General features: G+C 41.4%; 2 protein-coding genes across 6 annotated transcripts; both read right to left on the reverse strand.

The window, feature by feature from the left end:
* Positions 1-654: 654 nt before the first annotated feature.
* epx (eosinophil peroxidase) lies at positions 655-6,148 on the reverse strand. The gene is given in 18 exon segments (XM_035523707.1): positions 655-712; positions 798-900; positions 1,012-1,095; positions 1,197-1,361; positions 1,503-1,657; positions 1,659-1,712; positions 1,847-2,084; positions 2,314-2,484; positions 2,660-2,918; positions 3,014-3,174; positions 3,526-3,889; positions 3,998-4,204; positions 4,372-4,501; positions 4,868-5,000; positions 5,187-5,362; positions 5,619-5,718; positions 5,934-6,018; positions 6,131-6,148. Coding segments are annotated over 18 exon segments (2,661 nt in total).
* Positions 6,131-23,383, reverse strand: hps5 (HPS5 biogenesis of lysosomal organelles complex 2 subunit 2). 5 transcript variants are annotated; one of them, XM_027019941.2, is made up of 23 exons: positions 23,172-23,306; positions 21,595-21,707; positions 21,106-21,216; positions 20,953-21,017; positions 20,603-20,795; positions 20,284-20,414; positions 19,952-20,182; positions 18,767-18,838; positions 18,361-18,449; positions 17,320-17,498; positions 16,898-17,062; positions 16,213-16,372; positions 15,313-15,430; positions 14,420-14,566; positions 14,278-14,340; positions 13,522-14,114; positions 12,915-13,035; positions 12,597-12,746; positions 12,342-12,461; positions 11,962-12,075; positions 10,630-10,736; positions 9,948-10,317; positions 6,131-7,174 (listed from the first exon to the last, which is right to left on the reverse strand). In XM_027019941.2, the coding sequence occupies exons 2-23, from the start codon at positions 21,694-21,696 to the stop codon at positions 7,120-7,122; spliced, it is 3,456 nt and encodes a 1,151-aa protein (XP_026875742.2). In that variant the 5' UTR covers positions 21,697-21,707; positions 23,172-23,306; the 3' UTR covers positions 6,131-7,119. The 5 variants fall into 5 exon arrangements, with proteins under 5 accessions (XP_026875742.2, XP_026875740.2, XP_026875738.2 ...); XM_027019939.2 differs by lacking the exons at positions 6,131-7,174; positions 23,172-23,306 and adding exons at positions 8,471-9,708; positions 23,313-23,383; XM_027019937.2 differs by lacking the exon at positions 6,131-7,174 and adding an exon at positions 8,471-9,708.
* Between the last annotated feature and the right edge of the window lie 819 nt (positions 23,384-24,202).

The following is a 24,202-nucleotide window of genomic DNA, read 5'->3' on the forward strand; positions in this document are numbered from 1 at the left end:
AATGATGCCTGACGATATCTGGAGTGTCATTGCGGAATTAAGTGGCACATATCTGATCAACAGTCGCTAAACAGTTGTCACTTTCAAGAGGAAGAAACTGTGACGGCAGTAAATCAGTCTTTCTCACATGTCTTGGCTTTTTGCCTGGACGAAAAGGACTAACATATTGGAAATGGGATCATTTTTCAGTGTGGGAAGGTGGGGTGTCCTCCAATGCAGAGTCGTTTGGAAATGAAGCATGACACACCTCTAACCTGGGCTGAGGTGAACAAAAAATAGCACAGCAGGCTTCAAAGAAAGTGAACCTGCCCCATCTCACTGTATGCTACAGAACAGGTTTCACAATGAACAGCACAGAGAGCATGTCTACATGAGTCAGCTCTTAAAGAATTACACTCACACACAGTTTAAATACAAAAAGCCAATCCGTGCAGATAAAACAATACTGTACAAAAATGTTTGTACAAGACCAGTTTTGTAAAGGACAGTCCTGAACATTTTGACCAACAACTTTAATTAAATAAGTGGGTATTGGCAGACATGCATTTTGACAGTTCCCAATATATTTAGATGTCTCTGCAGAGTAAACACTCTTCTTGCTACATCAATAAATAATAAGAATATCAGTGAAGGTAAACAAACAAAAAAGAACTCTCAGTGTTTCCTCTCACAGCATGCTGTCCTGATGGGCTCAGCTTTTCTGAGCAATTGCCTATGAGGAAAGAAATACTCATAAATCCAGCAACTGATGCTTAAACATCAGATTCAAAAAACAAACCAACCAACTCCCTACATACCTTCTGTAGCAAGTCATTATTAGTAGCATAGTGGCGATACCCCCCAGCACTGCCATGACTGCAGTGGTGGTGGAAAGTGCAGGCAGGGGCAGTGCATCAGACTCTCTGAAGGAAGAACATCTCAAACATTACAACAAAAAACTGGAGTTTCCCATGTAGGATGGGAGTACTTTAATTTAACCAGTGTGAAAACTTCTTATGTATGCATGCATACCTGAACAGATGAAAGAGCCTGGTGTGTTACTGCACTGCAGGTTTACAGGGCAGGCAGAGAGCTGGTTGGAACACTCATCTATATCTGAGACCAAGCAGTGGAGAAATGTTAAATGTGAACTTAGTATCATTCCTGACTCCCATCAAAGAAGGCTTGAGGTATTCGGCAGAAATTTACACACAGACCTTGACAGGTGGGAGTGTGTGGGGTCCACAAGTGTGTGTTGGGATCACAGGTGACTCGTGTAGCCCCATGTAGCAGATAGCCAGAGGGACACTGATAAAAAACTGCAGAATCACACAGTACAGAGAAACCGAGCTTCAGGCGCGGGACAGGACCACACACTGGGTCTGACTCAGGGACCAGGAAAGAAAAGCACACAAAGATAAATCTTTTTTTTTTTTTTTTTTAGAATTCTCTGCCCATGATATAGTTATGTATAACAGTGTAACTCTTACCCAAACAGAAAGTATTCACTCTCTTTCACATACCAGTGTCTGGTTCTTTCCATGCGGAGAGGTTAAGGTGTGTGACGTTTGGATGTGTGCAGGGCAGAAGCTGCTCTGCGTGGAGCGTGCGTATGAAGGCGTCCAAGGGCACCAGTCTGATGCGGGTGTTGTCACAGATGATGCGTGAGACAGACACTGCGCAGCGAGCGTCTCTGAGCGGCACTGAACACACCCTCGTGCTCCCACCAGAACCTCACAGAGAGCCAATGACACCCCTTCATTAATTTGCCCACTCATATATCACATACGTTTAGTTGATAGTTTGAAATGAGAATCTGAGTTGGAGGAAGCAACTTTGAGTTTTCGTGATTTGTTCTTCAGCACACCTGTCTCCGTCTATGAGAGCTCGAAACTGTTTGGCGAGCAAGCAGGCTAGCAGGGGACCCACTCTTCCACCTGGTAGTGCTGGCTCTGAGATGGCCTCCACCCACACGTCAATGTTCTGTGCTGTGCCATACAGAGCAAGCAACTTTCGCACCAAGCCTACATTTCCCAGTATCCCTGCAAACTCAGACTTGTTCGCAGGGATGGGGAGGCCACAAAGTTCACGCCATGCACCATAACCTGCATATAGACACAGAAAAGAAAGACACGTCAAATTAATGCTGACCGTGATCCTGTGGGGATCATGTTTCTCAGACTAACAATATTGAGATCAGATTTTTGTGAAAGGCAAAACAAAAATCTGTGCTCATGTGATAAATATATGAACTTTAGTCCAGCCAAGATGGAAAAAGTAGTAAGAGGCTATGTAAGTGATAATTATGCCACATGAGAAGGAGCCAACTAGTACCAGGCAGGCCGTGGTCTCGTCCCCTCTGCAGGTTGAGAGCCCCCAGGTCCAATGGAAGGCCCTCCTGAGCTTGGAACAACCTTTCGGTCAACTCCTCCACCATCATCTGCTCTGGAGCCTGGAGCTTTGCCGGGGACAACAACACGCCCCGCAGCACTGGATCTATACCACCTGTAGACAACATCACAGACACTGTGGCCATGTTCAGCAACAGTGCATGAGGGCTGTGTAGCTGCCACTGTGCATGCGCACGGTTGGCTGTATTGTGGGAATGTATTTCTGTTACACAAAGAGAAACAACATTCATGGGAGTTTTTACATGTATGAGTGTGTCTTTGACATGCACCTTCTTCCACCACTCTCCAGGGGGCGAATAGTGAGTGGTGTAAGGGCATAGGGGGGTTGTCAGGGTGGAGCTGATGACCAGGGCCCAGCCTGCTCACCACTGGATGCACGGTCACATGGGCAAAGCGGAAGGCTGCTGCAGAGAAGACGTTGGTGATGCTGGGGTCCACCTTGGGATCGTAACCATCATAGGGGGGGATGAGCTTCGAGTACTCTTTGTTTCCTAGGACATGGGGCAAGTAGTGATCCCATGTCAAGACCTGAGTGAGAGCAAAGAACAGGAGTTGCCTAAAACACTCTAATGTAGACTTTGTACAATTGCAGATGGAGGTGAGACTAGTGGAACTATTTTCACCTGATGGACAGCTCCAAGGATTTTCCTTGCCTCTTGGTACAGCGTGTCTGGGCCCCAGTGGGGGTTCACCCTGTGCAGCTCCTCAGCCAATCGATTATGCTCTCGCAGGAACAGTGTGTGCAGAGCAATCATGCCCAGGTGTTCATTGGCTCAAGAGTCACCTGAAACACCCCCATCAGAGCCCAACACAGACAGAAGAGCTGAAGAGCACTGACCCTGAAGAGTGTTAATAATATACCTAATTCCTATTAAGTCATTGGCCTAACAGCCTGCATTGTAGGGAATGCAGCAGTACCTGTATTTAAAAAAAACATTTAAGGTCTCCCTATAGAAACTTAACATGATGTCAACTGGGATTCTCTGTCTAAACAGGCATTAAACAAAATAAATGTTTTCTTTTTAAAATGATGTAATCATTGCAATGACTGATATGGTTAAAACAAGGTATAGACAAATGCAGTTGTAAAACATACTCAGCTTGATCACCTGAATACCAACCCCTTGTGGCCTACCTGCATGAAAACAGAAAGTCAAGTTCCCCATGGAGGTTAGTGTCTTTCTTGTCATTGACTGTGAGATGGTCTCCTGGCTTGGACCACACGGGTCCAGTTGGGTGTGTTTGCGCGACAGGTAGGGAAGGTAGGCGAGCCCCTGATCTGAGTGCGGCTGGTTGTGTGAGAGCAAGCCGAGATGGGAAGAGCAGTTGCGCAGGTTGAGGGAGAGCTCTTCCGAGCTGCCATACACCATGCTGCCATACACCACGATGTTGAGCTGCTCTCGATGGTACCACATAGCTGATTGGCCCACACAACTGGGAGCGGAACGGAAAAATGGCATACAGCTCTGAAGGCCCGCACGAGGGTCAGACAGAGGGATCTGAGAGAGAGAGAGAGAGATAGAGAGATGATTCATGTATGTGTGGGACCTTGTCTGTGTGTGTGGGTGGGTGGGTGTGGCTGTGGGCATGTGCGTGTGTGTTTGCACCCAGATAGGAAAGCATGGTGTGTCTCTGCTGCAGGTGTGGGTGCAGTCTGCTCCCATCTTAAATGAGGTAGTGCTGGGACTCTGAGGGGTCAAGGTTAGGTCATAGTCAATCCACTGCCACCACTCAACCAGCAGGTGAGACAGAGACACATCCAGAGAGATGTTTTCATTCTGTGTATATAACACCTCCTGGGATACTGCACGGACCTACACCAAGACACATATTAGAATAATGAGCACTGTGCAATGGCTATAATTTACTTGTACATTGCATGAATATGCATTGTTAATGTAGAAAATAAAATAGAACTGATGTCTACACAATATGTTTTACATACAGATTAATAGGCTGTATATAACAAGGGAAGTCCTACTGGAGGTAAGATGAAGTTGTGGTAGCTATGCTGGGGGTCCCAGCCTCTGGGTGCTCCATGAAGATCCTCATACTCTGGGGGAAGCCAGCGAGCATATGGGGTATTAGCAGCGCCCAGAAGAGGAGTCTGTCTGAAGAGGAATCGAAACAATTATACAAAGAATGCTTGGGTGTGTGTGTGAATGTGAATGCAACTGCACAGCTGTGGATGGTATTGTGTTGGTGTTGTGGATGCTGTGTTGCAGCAGTGTTTTTGGAAGGCTGTGTGTATGGGGGGCGGGTGAATGCACAGCTGTGGATGGTGCGCTGTTGTGTTGCTGTAGTGTTTGTGGAAGGCTCTGTATGTGTGTGTGTTTGCATGTGTGAATGCACAGCTGTGCTGCTGCAGTGTTCATGGAAGGCTATGTGTGTTCATATATATGTGTGAGTGCATGCCTGTGTGAGAACACAGATGTTGTTTTGCTGCAATGCTAGTGGAAGGCTCTGTGTGTGCATGCCTGTTGTTACAGTGGCCCGTGATGGTACGGTAGCGCTCAGACAGGCAGTCTGATTTGCACACAGGTCTCTTCATCTCTGTGGAACACCCTGTAGCATCCAGCAAAGTCTCCATGTCCTCTGAGCTTAATAGCTCTAACACACAGAATCCATGAAAATATATATGCATAGATTTGTTTGTGACTATATGCATATTATATTATAATATATGCATAGATTTGTTTGTGTGACTGTACCTGTCAGTCTGGGCAGTGTAGTGGTGCAGTGAGTGTGAACTGGGCCTGTATCATTTTGGCCTATTGTGTTTACGTGCAATTATACCGGTATGGTTGAGCTCAGCCATGGTATGTGTGTACACCATCTCTCTGATGATTTCTATTGTGTTGTACAGTAGCACTGCGGCACGGATGTGAGATCTCGTACTGGAGGTAGTCTGCTTAAACACAGCTAGCAAGTCAGTGGGGTGAAAAGAACCTTCTGATATGGACAGCTTCACTCTTGAGAGGGAAGTGAACCACAACAGAAATGTTAACAAAACAGTATACATTTACAGCATACACTCTTACACTGATGCTTATTAGCATGACTGTGCCCCCTGGGAATACAACCCATGATCTTGGGGTTACTAAACTCTAGCAGGTGAGCTACAGGAGCTCTAGATAGGATATTATGCATACGATTCTAATTCACCACATGGACAGAACAAACTAGCACTCAACACAAGCTAAGTTCTAAAGCTCTTAGGTTCCTGACCTCTCATGGGTGTGTGTGTATGCAGCAGCAGTTAGTTCTGTAGCTGTCTTCAAAGCCTCCTGGAGAAATGTGGAGCCCAAATATCTGCTGCTCACTTTTACTGGTTATTATAGAATTCAAATAATAGTGTTTCTTTTACAATATATGACATTTCTCATAAACAAAAAGATGTGTGTATCAAGCAAACAAATGAAAGACAAGCAGAAAATCTAACTTGGGATTAACAATCATTGAGAAATTTTTAGATTTTAGTAAATTTAAATAATTTGTATTAGCTGGTGGTTGCGATTCTTTTTAAGAGAAAGACTTTTCTACCTGTTGAGTTTGTGTCAGTAAAATGAGATGCAGACAGGGGCAGCAAATACATTAGAAATGCCAGAGTCAAGAACAAAAAGGGTGCCTACAAAAGCAACAACAAAATTCACTCAATAGAGTCAAAAGCATTTTAATATTAGAAGAATAATATATCTGTAGATTTTTAATGTAACAACATAACTACTAATTATGCTTACCATGCAAACAGTATCCATCTTTACTGAAGATCACTTGATTTTCACAGCAGGGTGACTCTGTTCCAACTATAACATTTCATGCTTCAGTAAAAACATCTATGCTTACAGAGTGCCAGGATTTACCAGACACAGTAACATCTAAAACTAATGCAGTGCAGTGTAAAATCCTGTGTTCAAGCGTCTTTTAAAGTCTAGTCTTCTACGTGTGAGTTGCTGACCCTCCAATCAGACATTGTGAGGGTTTAGACATTTATACTCATGCTCCAAACCGTTTGGTATGTGCAGAATTCTCTTATCTGTGTGCATGGCGTCAATAACCCCACATCAAACAATACTGAACACACACACTGCTAACCCCAATAATCCTCAAAGTCAGACCCAATTCCACTGTTTATCTAATTATCAAGCCAGTTTTTTTCCAAGTTGCCATTCTCCCTCTGTGTAGGCTTTATTCCCACTTGAGGTACAGAGTTGTCCAGGAAAACCTTTTATGTTATTGACTCTTACTGTGACTTTTAATGTTACTGAATTTTAACTGAAGCCTTTGTGTACACTATATACACATGAACTGACAAAACATCACTTTGCTGCTCAGTTCAACAAAGGGAAAAAAAAATCAACCAAAACAATCGCTGAGACATGATCATTCCTAGGTAGCACTTTTGGGTGTAGGTAAATGATGCAAAACACTTATAGTAAATGAGTATTGTGTGCTGTGGAGGCATGGCTGAGACTCTTCTGCAAGTCAGTATGCCACTGAGGAATGCGCCCATTTCAAAGTTACAAAGATCAGTTAGCACAAAAGCACATTTAACCTCCCCTTTCTCCATGTCAAACGCACTACATCAGCTAGAACAAGAGCCTTTGAACAAACGTCAAGCTGGAATTAATTCCTGAACATCATTTGTAGTCCTCACTTTCCAATTTTAAGTCCTTCTTTTATCAATCCTCTAGAACGTTCTTTTTCCTCCCCTCCAGGTGTGTAGAAGTTATCTGATAGATGTTGTGCCAGGATGAGAGTCATCATTACAAGGAGAGGGTTTACTGGAAAAGGGACAAAGGACATAAGGAGGTGGGCAGTATAAATAAGTGATCATATAAAATAAGGCTACCTTTTGATTAAATAATGCATTTCAATTTACTGAGCTCTGGTCAACTCCATTTACTTTTTTTGTGTTTTGATGTTGACAGCCTAGCAGACAAGACACCTGCTAGAAATCATGCAATGTTACTTTGATAGGTCCTGACCTGGTCAGGCACTTACACCTGGTGCTTGTTCCAGCATCATAACGCTACACTTTATAATGCAACAACTTAATTCCAGTGTGCCATGGTCAGAACAGCTTTTGTGTAGTGGCTATACCCTTCGTGACCCTCGGTCAGTTCTTTATATTTCCCTGGTCTAGTCTTCGCTACATTGCTTTTGTGTGCATGTTCTGCATTAGTTCACATTAAAAGTTCACCACGCATAAGTATCCAGCAATGTTGGAGTCCTTGACAATATTTCACATAATTGCTTTGACTGTGACAAATGTTTTTTCTGAATACAAACCCATTTAAAGAATTTCAAAAGACCCATTTAAAGAAATTAGGGTTGTTTTAGTTCAGTCCTTTAGTACAGTTTAGGACAGAAAAACAATAGGCCACACATGAAAATCCACATTGCCTTCCATCAGCATGTAGAAGGCGAAAGCAACAAAAATAGATCTAAACAAATATTAATTTTCACAATAATGACACTTTAAACACTTCAAAAACCACTGTCAACAATAATTAAAAAAATTAAGTGCTTGTAAACAGGTCTTACAGTAATTTATTTGCAACAAAGAGGTCACAAGTCACAGTGCACAGTGAAAAGAATCATGGGCAGTTACAAAAAGGCTGCTTGGATCTCGGTCATTCTTTCTTAAAAACCAACATTTGGAGGGGTTTGTTTGTGCATATGGCCCCTGCTGTTCAAGAGATACAAATACTATAACTTAACCAAATTGGAATTTGCCAAATTCTTTTGCCAATTTGAGTGGGTGTTGTAGTCATGTTGTAGTCAAACATCTGGCCACAGATAATACGTGTGTGTTTGCTGCAAGAAGACGTATGCACGTAATAGAAAGGGCATAATCTACTCTACAAGATGGTGAACTTTGGTGCTTCACTTAGCTGCAATGCTAAACATCTTGGATTATTCTACTGAATAACAAACATAATAGGTTCCTTATATTAGAAATTGGTGCTAGATGAATTCATTTTCTTTAGTTCCACCCCAAATTAAATTAGATATCCAAGTAAGCAAGCAACAGAAAATACGAATAAACAATAAAGAATATGAATAAACAAACGATCTTGGGAAAACATCTTTATTACCGCCTTTTATCATGAGAGCCATGAGACCAAGATTCCATCTGCTAGTGGTTAGAAGCCACAAAATCACCCCCAATGCCTTTTAATTAGTTTTTTTTTTTTTTTTTGCATAATCTTCATGTAAGGAATAAATCCTAAAAGGCCTTCATACATAAAACTAAACTTAGTTTCTACAAAGAATGTGCTTGTATTGTTTTGTATTTAAGGCTCATTTAGGGTACAAACATTTTTAAAGGACAATTTACTAAGCCAATGCAATAAATAAATAAATCTAAACAAACATTACTTTAAAAACAATATAAAACAACGAGACATTAATACTGCTCTAAAGCCTCAATAAAAAACTGCAGTAACTGGAAGGTCAGCTAGTGATACTGCAATCAAGGACCTCCAAGTAACAGAAAACTGCACTTACTAATACATAGAGGTAGGGCAAACCCAGATCACCATATCGCTGTGTTGGCAAGTCCTGATCATGCTTTAAAAAGCTTAAGGAAATGTAGGGTAACAAATCTTTTTTTTTTTTTTTTTTTTTTTAAAGACAAGGTCATATTTCCTTGTTATGCACATCCTTCTCACATACAGGTTTTGTAGCATCAGAATGCAGAGATGCGGTACTAGTCAGAGCACACACATATGAGTTGTAGTGGAATGCTCTCTGCTAAAGGTAAAGAGTTTACAGAACTTTTTGATCCACTCCTAAGAAAGTGAAACACTTCATTAAATATTTTTCAATAAATATGCTGGATCCTGAACCAGACATTATCACACAGTGATGCATCAAGAAGCATGAGCCAGTCAGACTGAAACAAGCAGCTGGCTACCATCACTTTAAAACTGCACCTCATCTGAGCCACTATATACTAAAGCGAAACTCGGGTAGAAAACAGCACCACAACCACAAGATGTTTTGTTAAAAAGAGTCCAAAGAACCAAAGTGTCTCAAAAGAAGGGCATGAATCTAGAACCAACTATATGTTCATACTGAGAATTTCAGAAAAGAAAGGCAAAAATGGATACAAAGCAGCAAACACTGAGAAAATTATGCTCATGGTCCCTGACATAACATAGAAGACAGACTCATTAGTACATTCAAAGCAGATTGTCTTGCTGGTTGGTGTAGGGAACAGGGAGGATGTGAGGAGATCAGGAGTCCATCTTAGGCATGCTGAGACCAGAGGAAGCGATCACACCGCTCCAGCATTGTCTGGATCAAAGCTCTAACACATGGATACACACACACGCACGCGCGCATACACGGACTAAATGAATGCAGTAGGTGAGGCATATGTATATATATAAAAAAACAAAACAAAAAAACAACAACAAAAAAAAGCACAGGTAAAAACAGGAGATAATCATTAAATTCATTAATGCTCAACAGAGACTCCCATTATTAAGGTTGCACTAATTATATATGGATGCCTAATAGGGTTCTCTACAACCAATGTGAGCTCACCTCTGCCTCTTTTCTGCCACTTTCAGCAGCTCCCACACCAGTGTTGAGTGGGGGCTGAGCTCTAACTGTAGCCCACACTCCTGCAGTGCTGCGAGGGCACGATCCGACCCCACCACCCGGGCAAGCCGCAGAGTCACCTTCTCCACGCTCATCTGGCTGCTCCAGTCTGCTGAAACGTGAGCCAGGGCACCAGGCCCACCTTCACTGTTAGTGGAGCCTCTGCAGGTGTGGGCACTGCTGCTGATAGCTGTGCTGGTAGGTCTAGAAAGGAGAGGGGAGGTGGCTGAATTTGAGGGACTGGTGCTGTTACTGTGCTGCTGACAAAGCTGAATCAATAACATCCACTCCTCCATGGTCTGTGGAACTGTACCTGCAGAAAACCAGATGCATACCTATCAGAAGCACGTAGATTATCATCATTCCACAGGCGTTTGTGTGTGTGTGTAATATCTATCTATCTATCGAGAGAGAGCTAAATATATATTATGAGAGAGAAATTATATATATATATATATATTTTCTTTCTATCCATCCATCCATCCATCTATCTATCCATCTATCTAGAGAGAGAAAGAAACAGAGTGGTACAAATTATTTCTTTCCTTTTCTGGTGAGCTTGCTTTGATCATTAGCATTAATAGTTTAGTTCAGAGAAGTCTTGTTAGTTATTTGAGATCTTTACCATCGGGCTCCTCCAGTAGGCTCATGTCATCCAGTCTGCAGATGGCAGAGAAAGCCTCAGAGCGACGTTGCAGTTCATTACACAGGTACAGGTAACCTAGCCAGTACCTAAGAGAGGGCACAATCTTCTGTTAAACCAAGCAGGATGCAATGGAAGCTCCTCTGAGATTGTGTGCTCATAGTGGAAATGGGGATGATTAACCCTCCATACAAGGAAGTTGGCAAAACTGTCCATTTTGTGGAATCCCTATGAAGACATGACAGCCAGCAGACAAACAAGAAGAAACAAATTACACAAACTATATACAAGAAACAAACAAACAAAGAGGCTCTTAGTAGTTTTGGATACTTATGTGGCACTTCAGGCTAAATAAAACTACTGGGAGAGGAAATCCATTTTCCACCTGGCTATAATATTTTTAACATTGCAAGAAATAGATGTGGCAGTCCCAAGTGATGGAAATCCAAAGGAAGGAATATGAAAAGTTGAAACAACAGGAACTGAAAGAAGAAATAAGAGAGAATGTGGAAGGCAAACATCAAGCTTGTCACAGTGGTGATTGGGACAATTTGGGCTGTGAGCCCCAAGCTAGAAGAATGGCTTCAAACATCCTAGGAATGATATCCTCCATCTCTGTCCAGAAGAGAACACCAAAAATCCTGGGCCACAAATTCAAAACATCCATACCATTATACCATCATACCATTATATTACAAAGCCAGCCTTTGTAATATAATGATAGAAAATTCAATTTTCCACAGGTACATTTGCTGTGTGTGTGTCTTCTCTCTCCCACTAATGTGCTTGTCCCATTTGTAGAAGGGGACGCAACACACATTCCTAGGATCTCAGGAGGACCATCATTGCTCACTCATTTGAAAGTTAAAATACAACATGTTGAATTAAAGACAAGCACTTTTGCTCACCAAGATAGCACTGATGGTATGGGCACTGGTTTTACTCCATGTTCGATTTACTCTGTGATGGTGTGGGCTCTTATTTACTCCATGTCTATCTTGGTAATGGTGGTGCTGGAAGTTGTTTTTCATCAAAATTCCCTTATCTGACATCAGCTACAGTTTTGAGCACACATCATATACAATATTTATTACATAATCTTTTAAACCTTTTAAAACCATGGAGAAATGCACACCTCTGGAGAAAACCTGCATTAGCAATGCAAGTCTCAGTAAAGTGCATCGTAATGTCATTCTAAAAGTTTTAAAATCAATAGCAAAGAGATATGCACACCATGGATGTAATCACATTTAACCATGCTCTTTATCTGTGTGGAATACTTAAGTCGGAGAGCTGGATGTCTGCTGCACTCACCCATAAAGCCTGCAGGACTCCAGCATCTTCTGTTTGGAGGCAACATCAGCAGGCAGGCGGATCAGCATAGACAGCAGGCGCCCATAACCCCAGCAAAAGTAGTGAGCGTGCCACCTCGCATCACAGCACAAAACAGTATACACATAAGACTTTCGCCAGTACTCTCTGTGGTTAATATTATTTTTATAATACACACACGTGCATTATATGGTAAATGTTCTACATCAAGAAACGATATAAAAAAGAAAATTGAATCACAATGCAAGTCACTTCGTTTTTCCACCTCCCCATACACATACACACAAGTAATAGTGAATCACTTTTTTTTGTCTAGACATAGGCTGAATTTAAGTCTGGCCCTTAGAATAAAATATGCGTACTTTGGGTGTCCATCAGTTGTCAGTGTATCATCTTTTTGTGGTGCATCATGGGTAAGAGCCAGTTCAAGCCAATCTTGTCGCAGCGTCTCGGGCTGAAGAAGGGACCCCAAGAAGGAGAGTCTGGAGAGAGTTTTCCATTTTATTGTTATCTGTTACGCTAAATCTCGATTTTTTTTTTAAATGACCAAAAATGATTACTGACAGCATACAGATACAAATGTGTAGTATCTGTACCCCTCTAAGTGCAACCAATACCTTTGTTCCTCAGTCTGGGACTGAACCAGATTGTCTAGGTAAGGCAAGAAGTGCCTGGGCTCAACCATGGCCATGATGTCAGAGGGGAGGACTGTAGGATAGAACTGGGGGTATGCACGAACGGCTACCTCGCCATGCCTCTCATACAGTCTACAACAGATGGGAGAGATCAGAATATTACCATGCAATAATCATGATCACTAAATACAAACAAACAATATGCTGCTGCTTACATGAGTAAATGCAAGAAAATGTCCTATGAGTGTGTAATACTTAAATTAAACTAGACACCATTTGTAATATTAGCGTGTCAGTGACCTGTAGAGGTGTGAAAGAAGTACAGGGGAATTCCAGGGTTGCAGGTCCCTCAAACAGCGCAGTGACTTCAGCAATTCTCCTTTCTGGATCACTTCCACCACCTTACTGGCCTGTGTGAACTCTGTACAAACACACATACACAGTGCAACATACATTTCCCACATGAGTTGACCATTTCATCTCCCATAGCCAGCTAGTTTCTGCTCTTCTGTGATGTAATCTGACACAAACACTGACACTAGGGCTGACTAATGTCCATCAATTGTTCAAAAAAAAAAGAAAAAAAAAAAGAAGAAGTTTCTATTCACATAGAAATCAAAAAATAAAAAGGCAGTGCAGACTTCAAGCAGGGTGCACAGGATTACCAGAGCGATAAAACACTTAGCCCTAGCTGCCTTGTCAGTGATGGTTGATTTGAGCTCAATTCCATTCTTTCAACAGACAACTAGTTTTGTTTAATCTAAATCTAATTTTAAAAAAAAACTGAGTTCAGAATTTTTTTTAAATCATTTTTTTACTTATTAAGAATTGAATATAGCAAGTCTGAAGGATACAGTATAATAGTCATATACAGTAGTGATAAATGTAAAGACTAGGAAAACCTCACCCAGCATGCCAGAAATGAAGGCTTTCAGGACATCTGGCTGCTCTCTGTACCTCATCGTACACATCCTTCTCACTCTGTCCTGGTCCATAAGGAAAAAGAACCTCCGCAAAAACACACACACCCTCTCAAGCCCTCCACTGACCCCTATGCTTAACTCTTCTGATCCTCCTGGGCAGCCAAGTTCCATGTAAAGACAAGCCAGTCGAGAAAGGTCATTCTGCAGGTCAGAGGGCAAGGGTTGTTGAAGTTTCACTGTAGCTACTAACGGTGTAGACACAGCAACATGCAGGGGTTGACTGAGGTTATTCTCTGTAATGCCTGCCCCCTCCATATGGGTTGAGAAGTGGTCTGCTTCTTCCCGGGATCCTACTGCACTGTCAGACTCAGGAAGGGTGGCCTGAGAAGGCTGGGTTTCTGTGTCTCTCTCTTTCATTTCCAAGATCCTTTTCTCCACTCCCTTCTTTTCATCCTTTCTCTCTGTGCTGATTTGATCCTCTGGGGCCAGGGTTGTCTTCAGAACAGGGACCCACTCTAGGAGAACCTTTTCCAGGCAGGCCGGGTCCAAAAGAACAGAAGGGTCCTGGATCTGTAAGCTACAAGGGGGGGCGGGGGGGGGGGGGGGGGGTGAGAGAGAGAGAAAACGCACAACACACTCCTGAGAGCTGCTTTTATTTTTTGTCAACATACTTTTAGTATAATAAGGATGCATTGCCAACCAATGGTCACTGTCACAGTGCATCTCTCAGTGGAACTCACATGGCTTTTCCTGTCGCTGCTCTTAGCTCCTGTAGATAATTCTCTGTATGCTCAGCTGTTGCTCTGGACGATAAACAGACAAAGGTAATGATTAGCTTGACCACTTGTCATTATTCACTTAGTGAATGCCAAAGAAACTTACTCCATGTCCACTTCATCTAAATATGGGGTCATTGAGGCTGTGGCTTCTCCCTGTCCGCCATCCCTATGGTCAGGTCGGGGCCAAAGGTCAGAGTTCATTTGCAGAGTGTTGATCTTCTCGGTGGTCTTCTTCACAAAGCTTGAGACGCTGATTACCACAAATGCACACACACACACACACACACACACACACACACACACACACACACACACACAGTTTTAACACCACAAACCAAAAAGGGTGTTACCATTAAGGAAAAATAAGTCCACAAGTCCACAAGACCCCAACACACAATAATTAACTTGTAAAATAAGACTCCAAAAACACAAATATGTAAAAAAATACAAAACTTAAGAAATAACTGGGTTTTATGAAAATATCACAAACGCTATGAGAATGTACCGGTCACAGCAAGTGTACCAATGCAAAATGAAAGAAAGGTGCTAGTTCTCCAAATCCACCAACCATATCGAAAGAGGAAATTAGAATATTATGGTACTGCCAAGTGCACTTAGTTGTGCTAAAACAGGATAAAAAAAAATTCCAGTTTAGTTTCATTTCCCTTTCAGCTGGCCAAAAAAAAATCAGCAGACTTTGCCTAGGTGTGGAATCTTTTAAAATTAACATGTAAATATAATCACTATTAGATATGCACCTGATTTTCTATTCATACACAGATGCCTTACTCAATTTATCATATGAATAGTGTATGCCTATTTAAGGGTGTGCACACCTGGACTCAAGTTAGTACAGAAAAACCTTTAGCTGTTTATGCTTGTACTAGCAATTATTTCTGAAATATTGCCCAACTAACAAGGCTGTACGTGTCCTTCCTCTGATGAGCTGCAGAAAGCAATGCAGTAGTTGCTGTGCATTTGACTCAGTGTAAATACCTGTCTTTAACAGCTTGCAGGGCAATGCGAGGTGGTTTGGGGCAAAATGAGAGTGGCAGGTGGAACTGAAGGCCAAGATCAGATTTGTCCCCCTCTACCCGCACACATGACTGAGAATCTGAACATCATGGTGGACAGCAGATAAGCAGAGTAGAAACAGGATAGAGGCCAGGCAGGGGAGAGGGTGGGGGTGGGGGGGGCAGGGTTAGGGAAAGCAGCAGACACAGGTGGAAGAGAATGGATGGAGACAAGGGAGAGAAAAGGTGAGAAACACATTTGATGTAAAGCATGTAGAAGCAGGATTGTAAAAACCAGTAGTGCAGGGAATGATTCAGTTGTGGCACTTATACAAAGCGGACAGAGGAGGAGAAAATCATGAAGAAGGACCGACAGTGGTAGAAATGGACAGAGCCAGATGGAGAGAGAGAGAGAGGGGAGAAAAAAAAAAAAAGTGGCTCACAAGAAACATAACTGATATACAAATGTTCACAAAATTAAGATTTAAAACAAAACCAAAAAAAAAAAAAAAAAAACCACCCAAAAAGAGACTTAAGAACATTTGACTGAGATTTTGCACTCTTGTACCACTTAACTGCTGAAAATAACAGCAAACCAACATTCAACACTTTCTTTATTTCACATGTTCACCTTTGATATGTTCTGATATGACAAAGTACAAAATTGTCAGTCGCACTTCATTACTCAAGTTGTCATATAAATTCCCTTACTGATCTACAACCAAATGCAGATATTGGCTACTAGACAGCACCAGTCCTTTTGAGCCAATCTTGTCCTAATGAGATCACAGCCACCTAAAATCTTTCTGCTATACCTTCTGGTGGTGGTCATTTGTTCATTGGCTGAATTCTGCCCTCTGTCCGCGGTCCATCATCTTCTTACCATGTTCTCCCTGCTCCTCCTCCTGAGTAAAGTTAAACTCCTTCATTCTTTCCTCCTCCAGCAGTGACTGGCTAATAAGAGAGTTGTTGTCGTCATCTGACTGGCTGCTTCTACGGCTTATAACACGGTAGATGCCAGAGTCCATCACGCTGAAGCTCTCCTAAAGGAAAAGATGTACTTAACTAAACACACACGAATCAAGGCCGACAATGGCACTCAAGAATACTTGATATTCATCACTGGACATCTTTCACACTGTATCCTTATATAACTGCAACATCTTGCAAGTTGCATATGCAGCTGTTCTGAACTGTCTGATAGATCATTTTAGCATTAAGAAAGCAAAAAATACAGAAGCCAACAAAATGGATGGTAAAATGAACCATGTGGCTTAACTTGATTAACAGTCAGACAGTGAAGCTAATAGCTCTGCAAACACATGCAAACAGGACCGAGATATTGTACAACCTGAAGCCCTATGATGAGTGTAATCTGCATATACTTTAATCCCAGAAATTAAACTACTTCAACTGATCAATACATTAAATAACAGTGAGACATGCAACACAGAAATGATGTGCTCATCTTAAACAATCTGCAAGAATGAGCTCCTGTACACCATGCATATAATACTTGAGAGTAGTTTGCTTTGATTTTGTCCTGCATTTCCAATCGTCAAACACACATGAGAGGAGATGCTGCTTCTGCGACTGCTGCAGGCAGAGTCCATAGGTTCCAACTTGCTGATCACATCCTCCAGCTGGTCAATCAGATCCTTCTGCTGCTGGGATGTGGAGCTGAGCTGAGCCTTGAGGTATTCCAGGCGCTCAAGTGGGATAGCCTTCCTTGCCTGGAAGTAAGTAGTGAGTAAGGGAAGTAAGAAACATAGAATGAGAGAGATAGACAGGGACAGAAATACAGTAACAGACAGGGAAACAGACAGACAAACAGAAAGCAAGAGAAAAGAAATTAAAAATTATAATTTGTGTGTGTATTATACCAGGCAAGACTGTCCTGACATATCCTATTTAGTGTGTAAAGAGCATATGCATGACTAAGAGTGATTTTTAAGAGTGCACGCACGCATGTGTGTGTGCGTGTGTGTACCTTGCATGTTGTTATAGCATGCTGGAACATGTAGCAGACAGTTGCAGCCAGTGTCCAGCTCTCTCGCTTCATCAGTCTCTCCACACAGCGTTCAACAGGCAACAATGACAGGTGAGACAAATGTCCACTGCCATGGAGGCAAAACAGCTCATTACGGAACACTGCCATCTCTACTACATCTGGGGGGGGGGGGGAATTGAGATTCAGAAGACAGAAGAACAGGCTGTAACACCAACAAGGTGATGGTCAACAGTAAAGCATAGGGCTCAGTTGCCTACACATAAAACTGTATGTAGTAAAATACTAACTAATGAAATAATTAGAGTAACAATAAAGAAATTAAAGGGTTCAGAATTTAAGGCTTGACATCTAGTTGTGATTGCCAATATTTCTACATTGCTCAGAAAATTTGTTAACACACTCAAAATTGTTACTAAAAATCTATCCAGTAATCACATTCTTGCATGATAACCGAAGTGTTCATCTTGGGGTCTGATAAAGTATGACCTTTTGTCTTAGATGAGGCTGCAATGAATGAACCTGTTTTTCAATCATAACCTGTGGGAGCACATCACACATTTAGTACTTGCTGTAGCCAATACCAAAAATCCTAGAGCAAAAAAATAAAAATAAAAAATTGCACATGCAAAACTAGCATTTGTTATGAACTGCTAGCCAAAAGCAGTTGCAAACACTATATAAGACTTCAAAATCAGTGATGTTTAGGACTGAGACTGTACATCAAAAATCCTAAAATGTTCACGGGATGTCTAAAAAGTATTATTTTCTTGTTCTGCTGAGTTACATGATCTTAGGTCCATGTTTTCAAAGACATAATGGCATCACTTTGGAAACATGGAAATGATGAATTTGGTCTGTTGATGTTTATTTGTGGGTACTAAAAACAATCTGTGGTTAGAGAAATATTTCAGGATTAAAGATTCAAGATTGAAAGCAGACATGCACATTTGTTCAGTAATCCAGAAGCATTATTCACTATGCCCATTCTTTTGTAACGTGTTACTTTGTTACTTTGCTCACCTTTGACCACAGTCCAGAGCAACACCTGCCCACTCTGGGGTGTAAAGATATAGATGGCAGTGTGTGTCCATGTTAGGAGATGCTGATCACTGAACTCCCATAAAAACATAGAGGATGGTGAAGTGTAGAAACATAATTTTAGTCTTTGGGCATCATTTAATGTAAATTAAATAGAACCTCATTCAAACTCCATGAATTTTAATAATACACTAACATTTCTTGTAGAAAGACTAAAATTGCATATCAAAAATGTATCTATCTTTCTGATTGATCTTGGGTAAGAGAAATGAGTACTTATTTTGAGATTTGATTCATTTGGACCTTTGCTAGACCTCAATCATTTCACACAGATCTCCACTCTCAAATATTGATCCATGACACAAATAAGTTGGGCTGTGAAGGTTACCTGAGGGAAAGTAGTCGCGAGAAGGCAAGAGACTGAGGACTCTTTTGCTCTGGGTTATACTGCATCTCAGTCCTAACCAGAGTCATAGCAGAACAAACAAATGTATAATCAAATGTAAAATAAAGATATTTCCTTCCTTTTATTTATACTCACCTCAGTGAGCCTGTTACTACTTGTTAGAATACATTATTAGACCTATCTTCTGCTCCATGGGGACCTCCTGTTTAATGAATGAATGAAGTTATATTTATGTAGCAACATTAAGGGACCCAAGGTCAGACACACACAATCATTCACACAGACAATTTATTAGGATAGCCAATTGACCTAACCTCCATGTTTTTTGACCGTGAGAGGCAAACGTAAATTCATGCAGACCTGGAAACCCATGCAGACCTGGGGAGAACATGGAAACTCCACCCAAATAGGGACTCAAAGCAGAGACCCTAGCGCTGAGGCAAACATGCTAAATGTACCAAATGTGCCCAGTTAATGTAGAAGTGTGCTTCCTTTGTCCTTCAGAACAGTATGAATTCCCCATGGTACTGATACTACAAGATGCTGAATGAATTGTGCATAAACACTGTATTTAAGAGTTGTTGGAAGCTGGATGGCTTTGGCTTTGCCAAGTACAGACCTATCAAGCTTTGGCATTGCTGAGGACCCCTAAGAGGGAAGAGCCAATAATCCAGCCCATTCTCATGATTCTCCTTTGACCTCTCTGATCCATAAGCTGTTTTCATTCCCAAGATCTCTAATCACTGGTAGTTTTTTTTTTTTTTTGTATTTCACATGATTCACAGTAAACCCAGGAAACAGTAGAAAGAGCATGAAAAGCCCCGGACAAGAAACTTTTAGGATGTTAGAATCACCATTTCTGCTACAAACTAAGTTTGTAATTTTTCATGCTCCAATGCTCAATTTACTGTTAATTGCTGTATGCTGATCTACCTGATTTATACTATACACCATGTGATATATGACTTGCTGGAACGTAATTTGTGTGACGGTAGAGGCTGTCCATAATAAACTAGTAACTAGATGTATTTACCAATTATTAACTTAAACATCAAACAGAAATTTGTCCTACACATATGTAGCAAACCACCTGAATTTTTCTGATAAGAATAATTCATCTGACACTGGCATTGTACTCCAACAAAATTACAATTACAGTACACATACTTAGAGGAGATGAGTGGCAATGCAGGGCAGGTGAGCAGCTGTTTAAACTGATGGGTACTGAGCACCTCTCCATCAAAGCTGGCCTCCCAGACACGTGAGCCGGGCCGAGCGCAGTACAGCAGGTGGGCAGCACCACTGGTTTGGCCCCTCAGCCCAGCCTGCTGCTGGGGGAGAAAACAAGCTCCATACTCCCCGTCACGCTCCTTATTCCCAACCCGCCAAAACTTCTCCCTGAGACAACATAATGTCAAAAGAGTGAGCTATACACATGAATGAGTTTGAATATTTTATAAAATTCACTGAAATAACACATCTATCAGCAAAACACAGACCTTTCAGTGTCACAGAGGTAGCAGCGGCTGAGAGAGGAGACAAGCAGACGACCCTCTAGGTATCCCAGCTGCACCACACGGGAATCTACTGTGGTGATGGTCTGAACTGGGAAGAGCACAAATCCTGAACCCTATAGAAATGCACGCAAGTGCAAGAAGGAAAATACCTTTAACTGCCTTTGTTATTTATGCAAAAAGAAGGAAGCAAAAAGGTCAAAATGTTATTCTAAAAATCTACTGTCTTGTGGTTACCTAAGCTATGGTGGTAACGGTCTGGACTGCACTGTTAAATAGTGAGGTATTATGATGCTCCTCCTACCTTGCCCAATTTGGACGACCCAGCACGCACAAAGGACACTTTTCCGCCTGCATCTCCAATGAACACCCGTACAGCTAATGTATCCCAGCATAGAGCTGTGATGGTCTGTCCTCTGTGCTCCCATGACACACATGCCCGTTCAGGACGCCCCCGCCGCTCCACCTGCAGGTCCCACACCACCACTGCCCCATCACTAAGAGCCACCCCCCAGCCCCCACACATACAGTCAGTGCACCGAATCAAATTCAAACATATCCACATTCCAAATACAAATAGATCCACTGTATTCAGTCTACATCAAACACAAAACACACAAAAACCTATTCAAGGACAACGGCAAAATGGAATACCTTGTTGCCACAGCGATGAAGTCTTCATTATGAGGGCAACATGCTACCTGTGTAATAGAGCCCTCCTGGGACAGAAACATGTTTTGTTACCTCTTGACATTCTAGGAAGAGATACAAATATGTACATTTCGAGGGGGTATAATAAGTTCAAACCTTGTGTGTAAGGATAAGTCTTTGTTTCCAACCATCTCTCTGGATGATGTGCAGCCCTCCTGCTGAGTTGCCAAGAGCGAGCCATTTCCTTGATGCTGCAAGGCATGTGCACTAACACATCCACAAATACAAAAAGCATAAAGGGAAACAAAGTGGGGACATGAGTCTTCTTCACTAATAAAGAAGGAACAACTGAGAGATTAGAATCCATCAGTTTTGACTTAAAAGAACAGACTATACAGCCCATCTGAGAGTAGTTAGCAGGATACTATGAGAGCCAGAATAAAAAAGTAAGTGAAAGACTACAGAATAAAAAGTGACAACACATCCAGAGAGTGAACAAACGAGTTGATTGAGGCCACAAAAGCTAATTAGCATATCATTTAGCACTGAAAACAGTTAACATTTTAAAGTAATCTAAATTCCTGAAGAATAAAAAGCTAAAAAAAAGGTATTTAAGGACATTTGCATCAGCAGAGTGGTTGTTACCTTCAGTCTGCCCGAGTCTAGACGCAGAACAGACAGTAAGGGATCTAAACAGTCAAACTCAGCCAAGACATGAGTGCACGTCTCTGGCACCACATGAATCATCGTAATGAACTCTGAGAAATACAGGGTGATAAATGACAGAAAATGAGTATGTTTCTAAGCATACAGACATGTTAACTACTCTTGACCAATAAAATAAAGCAGTCACTCTAAATTTGCCTTATAGTAGCCTAAATGAACAGATAAACCTCTGCTAGTGTTGAGTTGCTGCCTCTGGCTTGTGTTATGGAGATTATTTAAGATATTTGCTGTCATATGACTAAATAAACTTAATTGAGACAGCATGACCACAACTGACCCCATTCTTTAAAATCTTAAAACGAACGTTTTTAAATAACAAAAGTTAGTTATACATAGTAACGGTTCACTTTTATTACAAAAAATTATAAACATGTGCGTCGCTAGCCAATTTGCTTGCTTGGCTTTGGGTTAGTGATTTTTCTAAATATGGTATATAGAATAGTACAAGTTCAGACTCTGACCGTTTAATAGCTTTAATGAACAGAAACGAACTTGTCAGAGAGACATTTGATAGCAAACTTGGGGATTCCGACAATATAGGCTAATGACAGCATGCACGGCTTAGTTCTGCCTGTCCCAGCTAACAGTTACAAAGTTTGAAGGCAGCGTCAAATTCTTTTAATCAAAGGCCCTAGCGGTTAGCTAGCTAACGCTAGGTAGCTAACATTTATTACTGGATAAAAATACAACAGCATACTATCGATAAAAAGTAGTATAAGACCAAATGACTGATAATGAATTCACTGCTATAGGTTAACTAGGTTAATAACTGCGTCGATTTCTAACGTAAACAAGGTTGTAGGTGTTTGTCTTGGTTGCCAGCAATAAAAATCTGCAAAATTACTTTCGCAAATACCGTCTTAAAGCTAACCTAATGCGGAAACATTTCTTTAACTTTACCACAGTTAAATTAGCTATCTTTAGCTAACCGAGATTAACTACGATAGCTAGCCAGTTCCAGACACTTACCTAGCTAGCGATAGCACAACGGTATGACTGAGCATCACGGGACCAGCATGAACCCGAAAATAGTAAGTTAACGCTAGGTTTGCTGTTAAATCAAGTAGTGAGCCAACTTAGGTATGCTAGCGTTAGTTAGCTAACGCTAGCTGCATTAGGTTAGTTATCTAGCGTTATACCCATATGTAAAGTTAACAAGCTCTTAGCTAGCTAACGCTAGTTAATTAATCTTACGGTAGATTATGGTGTGGGTTCTACCTAGTTGCTTTTATTATTCCTGAGAAGCCAAGATTAAGGGGCATTTGTAGCCATGTTAAAACTCAAACTGGTTAACCTAGCTAACGAAATACGTAACTTCAAGAAAACTGGTAAAAATTTCAGTTGTAATATCTATCCAGCTAGTTTAGCTAGGTTAACTATCCTAATCGCCTAACTACGGATAGCCTAGGTTAGCTGTCAATCAGGTAACGATACACGAAAATGCTTTTATGTATGCGGTAACTTGCAAACACAGAGCACGCCCCAAACATTCCTACCTTTTGCTCCGTATTGATCAATTTAAGTCATAACCGAGTCCTATGGCTAATTCTGCTGACTCAACCAGTTCTCACAGATTCGTCCATCTGAGTTTTAAAGTCAAGTCTGCCGTTCCCCGAACAACACTTGCACTCATTTACCAGTTAGCTAGTGAGCGACGGTACTTCTCTTTCTGAGTGGCAACTTCGCTTGATCTGCCGGCACTACTTCCGAAACTGAAACCGCGTTTGAAGCGCAGATTTATGCAGACCGAGGGATCTACTTATTTTGAAAAACATTTCACATTAACTATTCATTATGGCGTTACAGCGTTCAACGCCTCATCTAAAACAAACAAGCAGGGCAAACACCATAATAACCATATGCACAGTACAATTTGACGTTTTAAAGCTTCTGATTCACCCGACTCATGCAAGCGCACAGACACAGAACAAGCGATGACGGGGTACCACGGTCCATTACGAACCTTAGTATCGATTGCTATACGAGATACCCCAGAGACTGCAGCATCACTAAGTACAACTAAACATAGAAGTTATTTCTTACACAAATCATATTCTTGCATAAACAAGTTCATTATAACTATAGTATTCATACCTTCCTTAAAGTGCAAAGGCCAGAATATAATACAGAATACATACTTTGACGCTGGGCTGGGGAAAAGGGTCTTATTTTAGAATCATCTGCCAATGCAATTTTAAAAAGTATTGATCAAGCCTTGCAGAGACAGCCTGTGTTCCACTTTAATCATCCTACAAAGAGAACAGCCCCATAACCCGAATGACCTCCATCATTACATTCAACCAAATATAACAAGATTACTTCTCAACTGCCTGCATCCTTATCCATCAAAGCTCTCGAACACACTGAAGACATGTTAAACAAACATCATCTTCTTGGGATTCTGTATCCAAAGGAAACTGTAAACTGAAAAGTATTCCATGTACTAGATACTGAAAGAAAAAAGGTCATACTCTTACTTTCTTTATTGCTACACCTTGAACCTTTCTAACTTTCCAAAAGCACACAG

This window comes from Electrophorus electricus, chromosome 2, assembly GCF_013358815.1.
Source record: "Electrophorus electricus isolate fEleEle1 chromosome 2, fEleEle1.pri, whole genome shotgun sequence".
Classification (NCBI taxonomy): domain Eukaryota; kingdom Metazoa; phylum Chordata; class Actinopteri; order Gymnotiformes; family Gymnotidae; genus Electrophorus; species Electrophorus electricus.

Bases quoted from the DNA above. Each gene is read 5' to 3' on its own strand.
- hps5 (XM_027019939.2), bottom strand. From the start codon at position 21,696: ATGATTCATGTGGTGCCAGAGACGTGCACTCATGTCTTGGCTGAGTTT. The intron at 10,737-11,961 runs GTGAGTGCAGCA...GCCCTCTCTTAG, and splicing joins GAGTCCTGCAGGCTTTATGG to GTACTGGCTAGGTTACCTGT. The intron at 10,318-10,629 runs GTAAAGATCTCA...GGTTTTCTGCAG, and splicing joins CCTACTGGAGGAGCCCGATG to GTACAGTTCCACAGACCATG.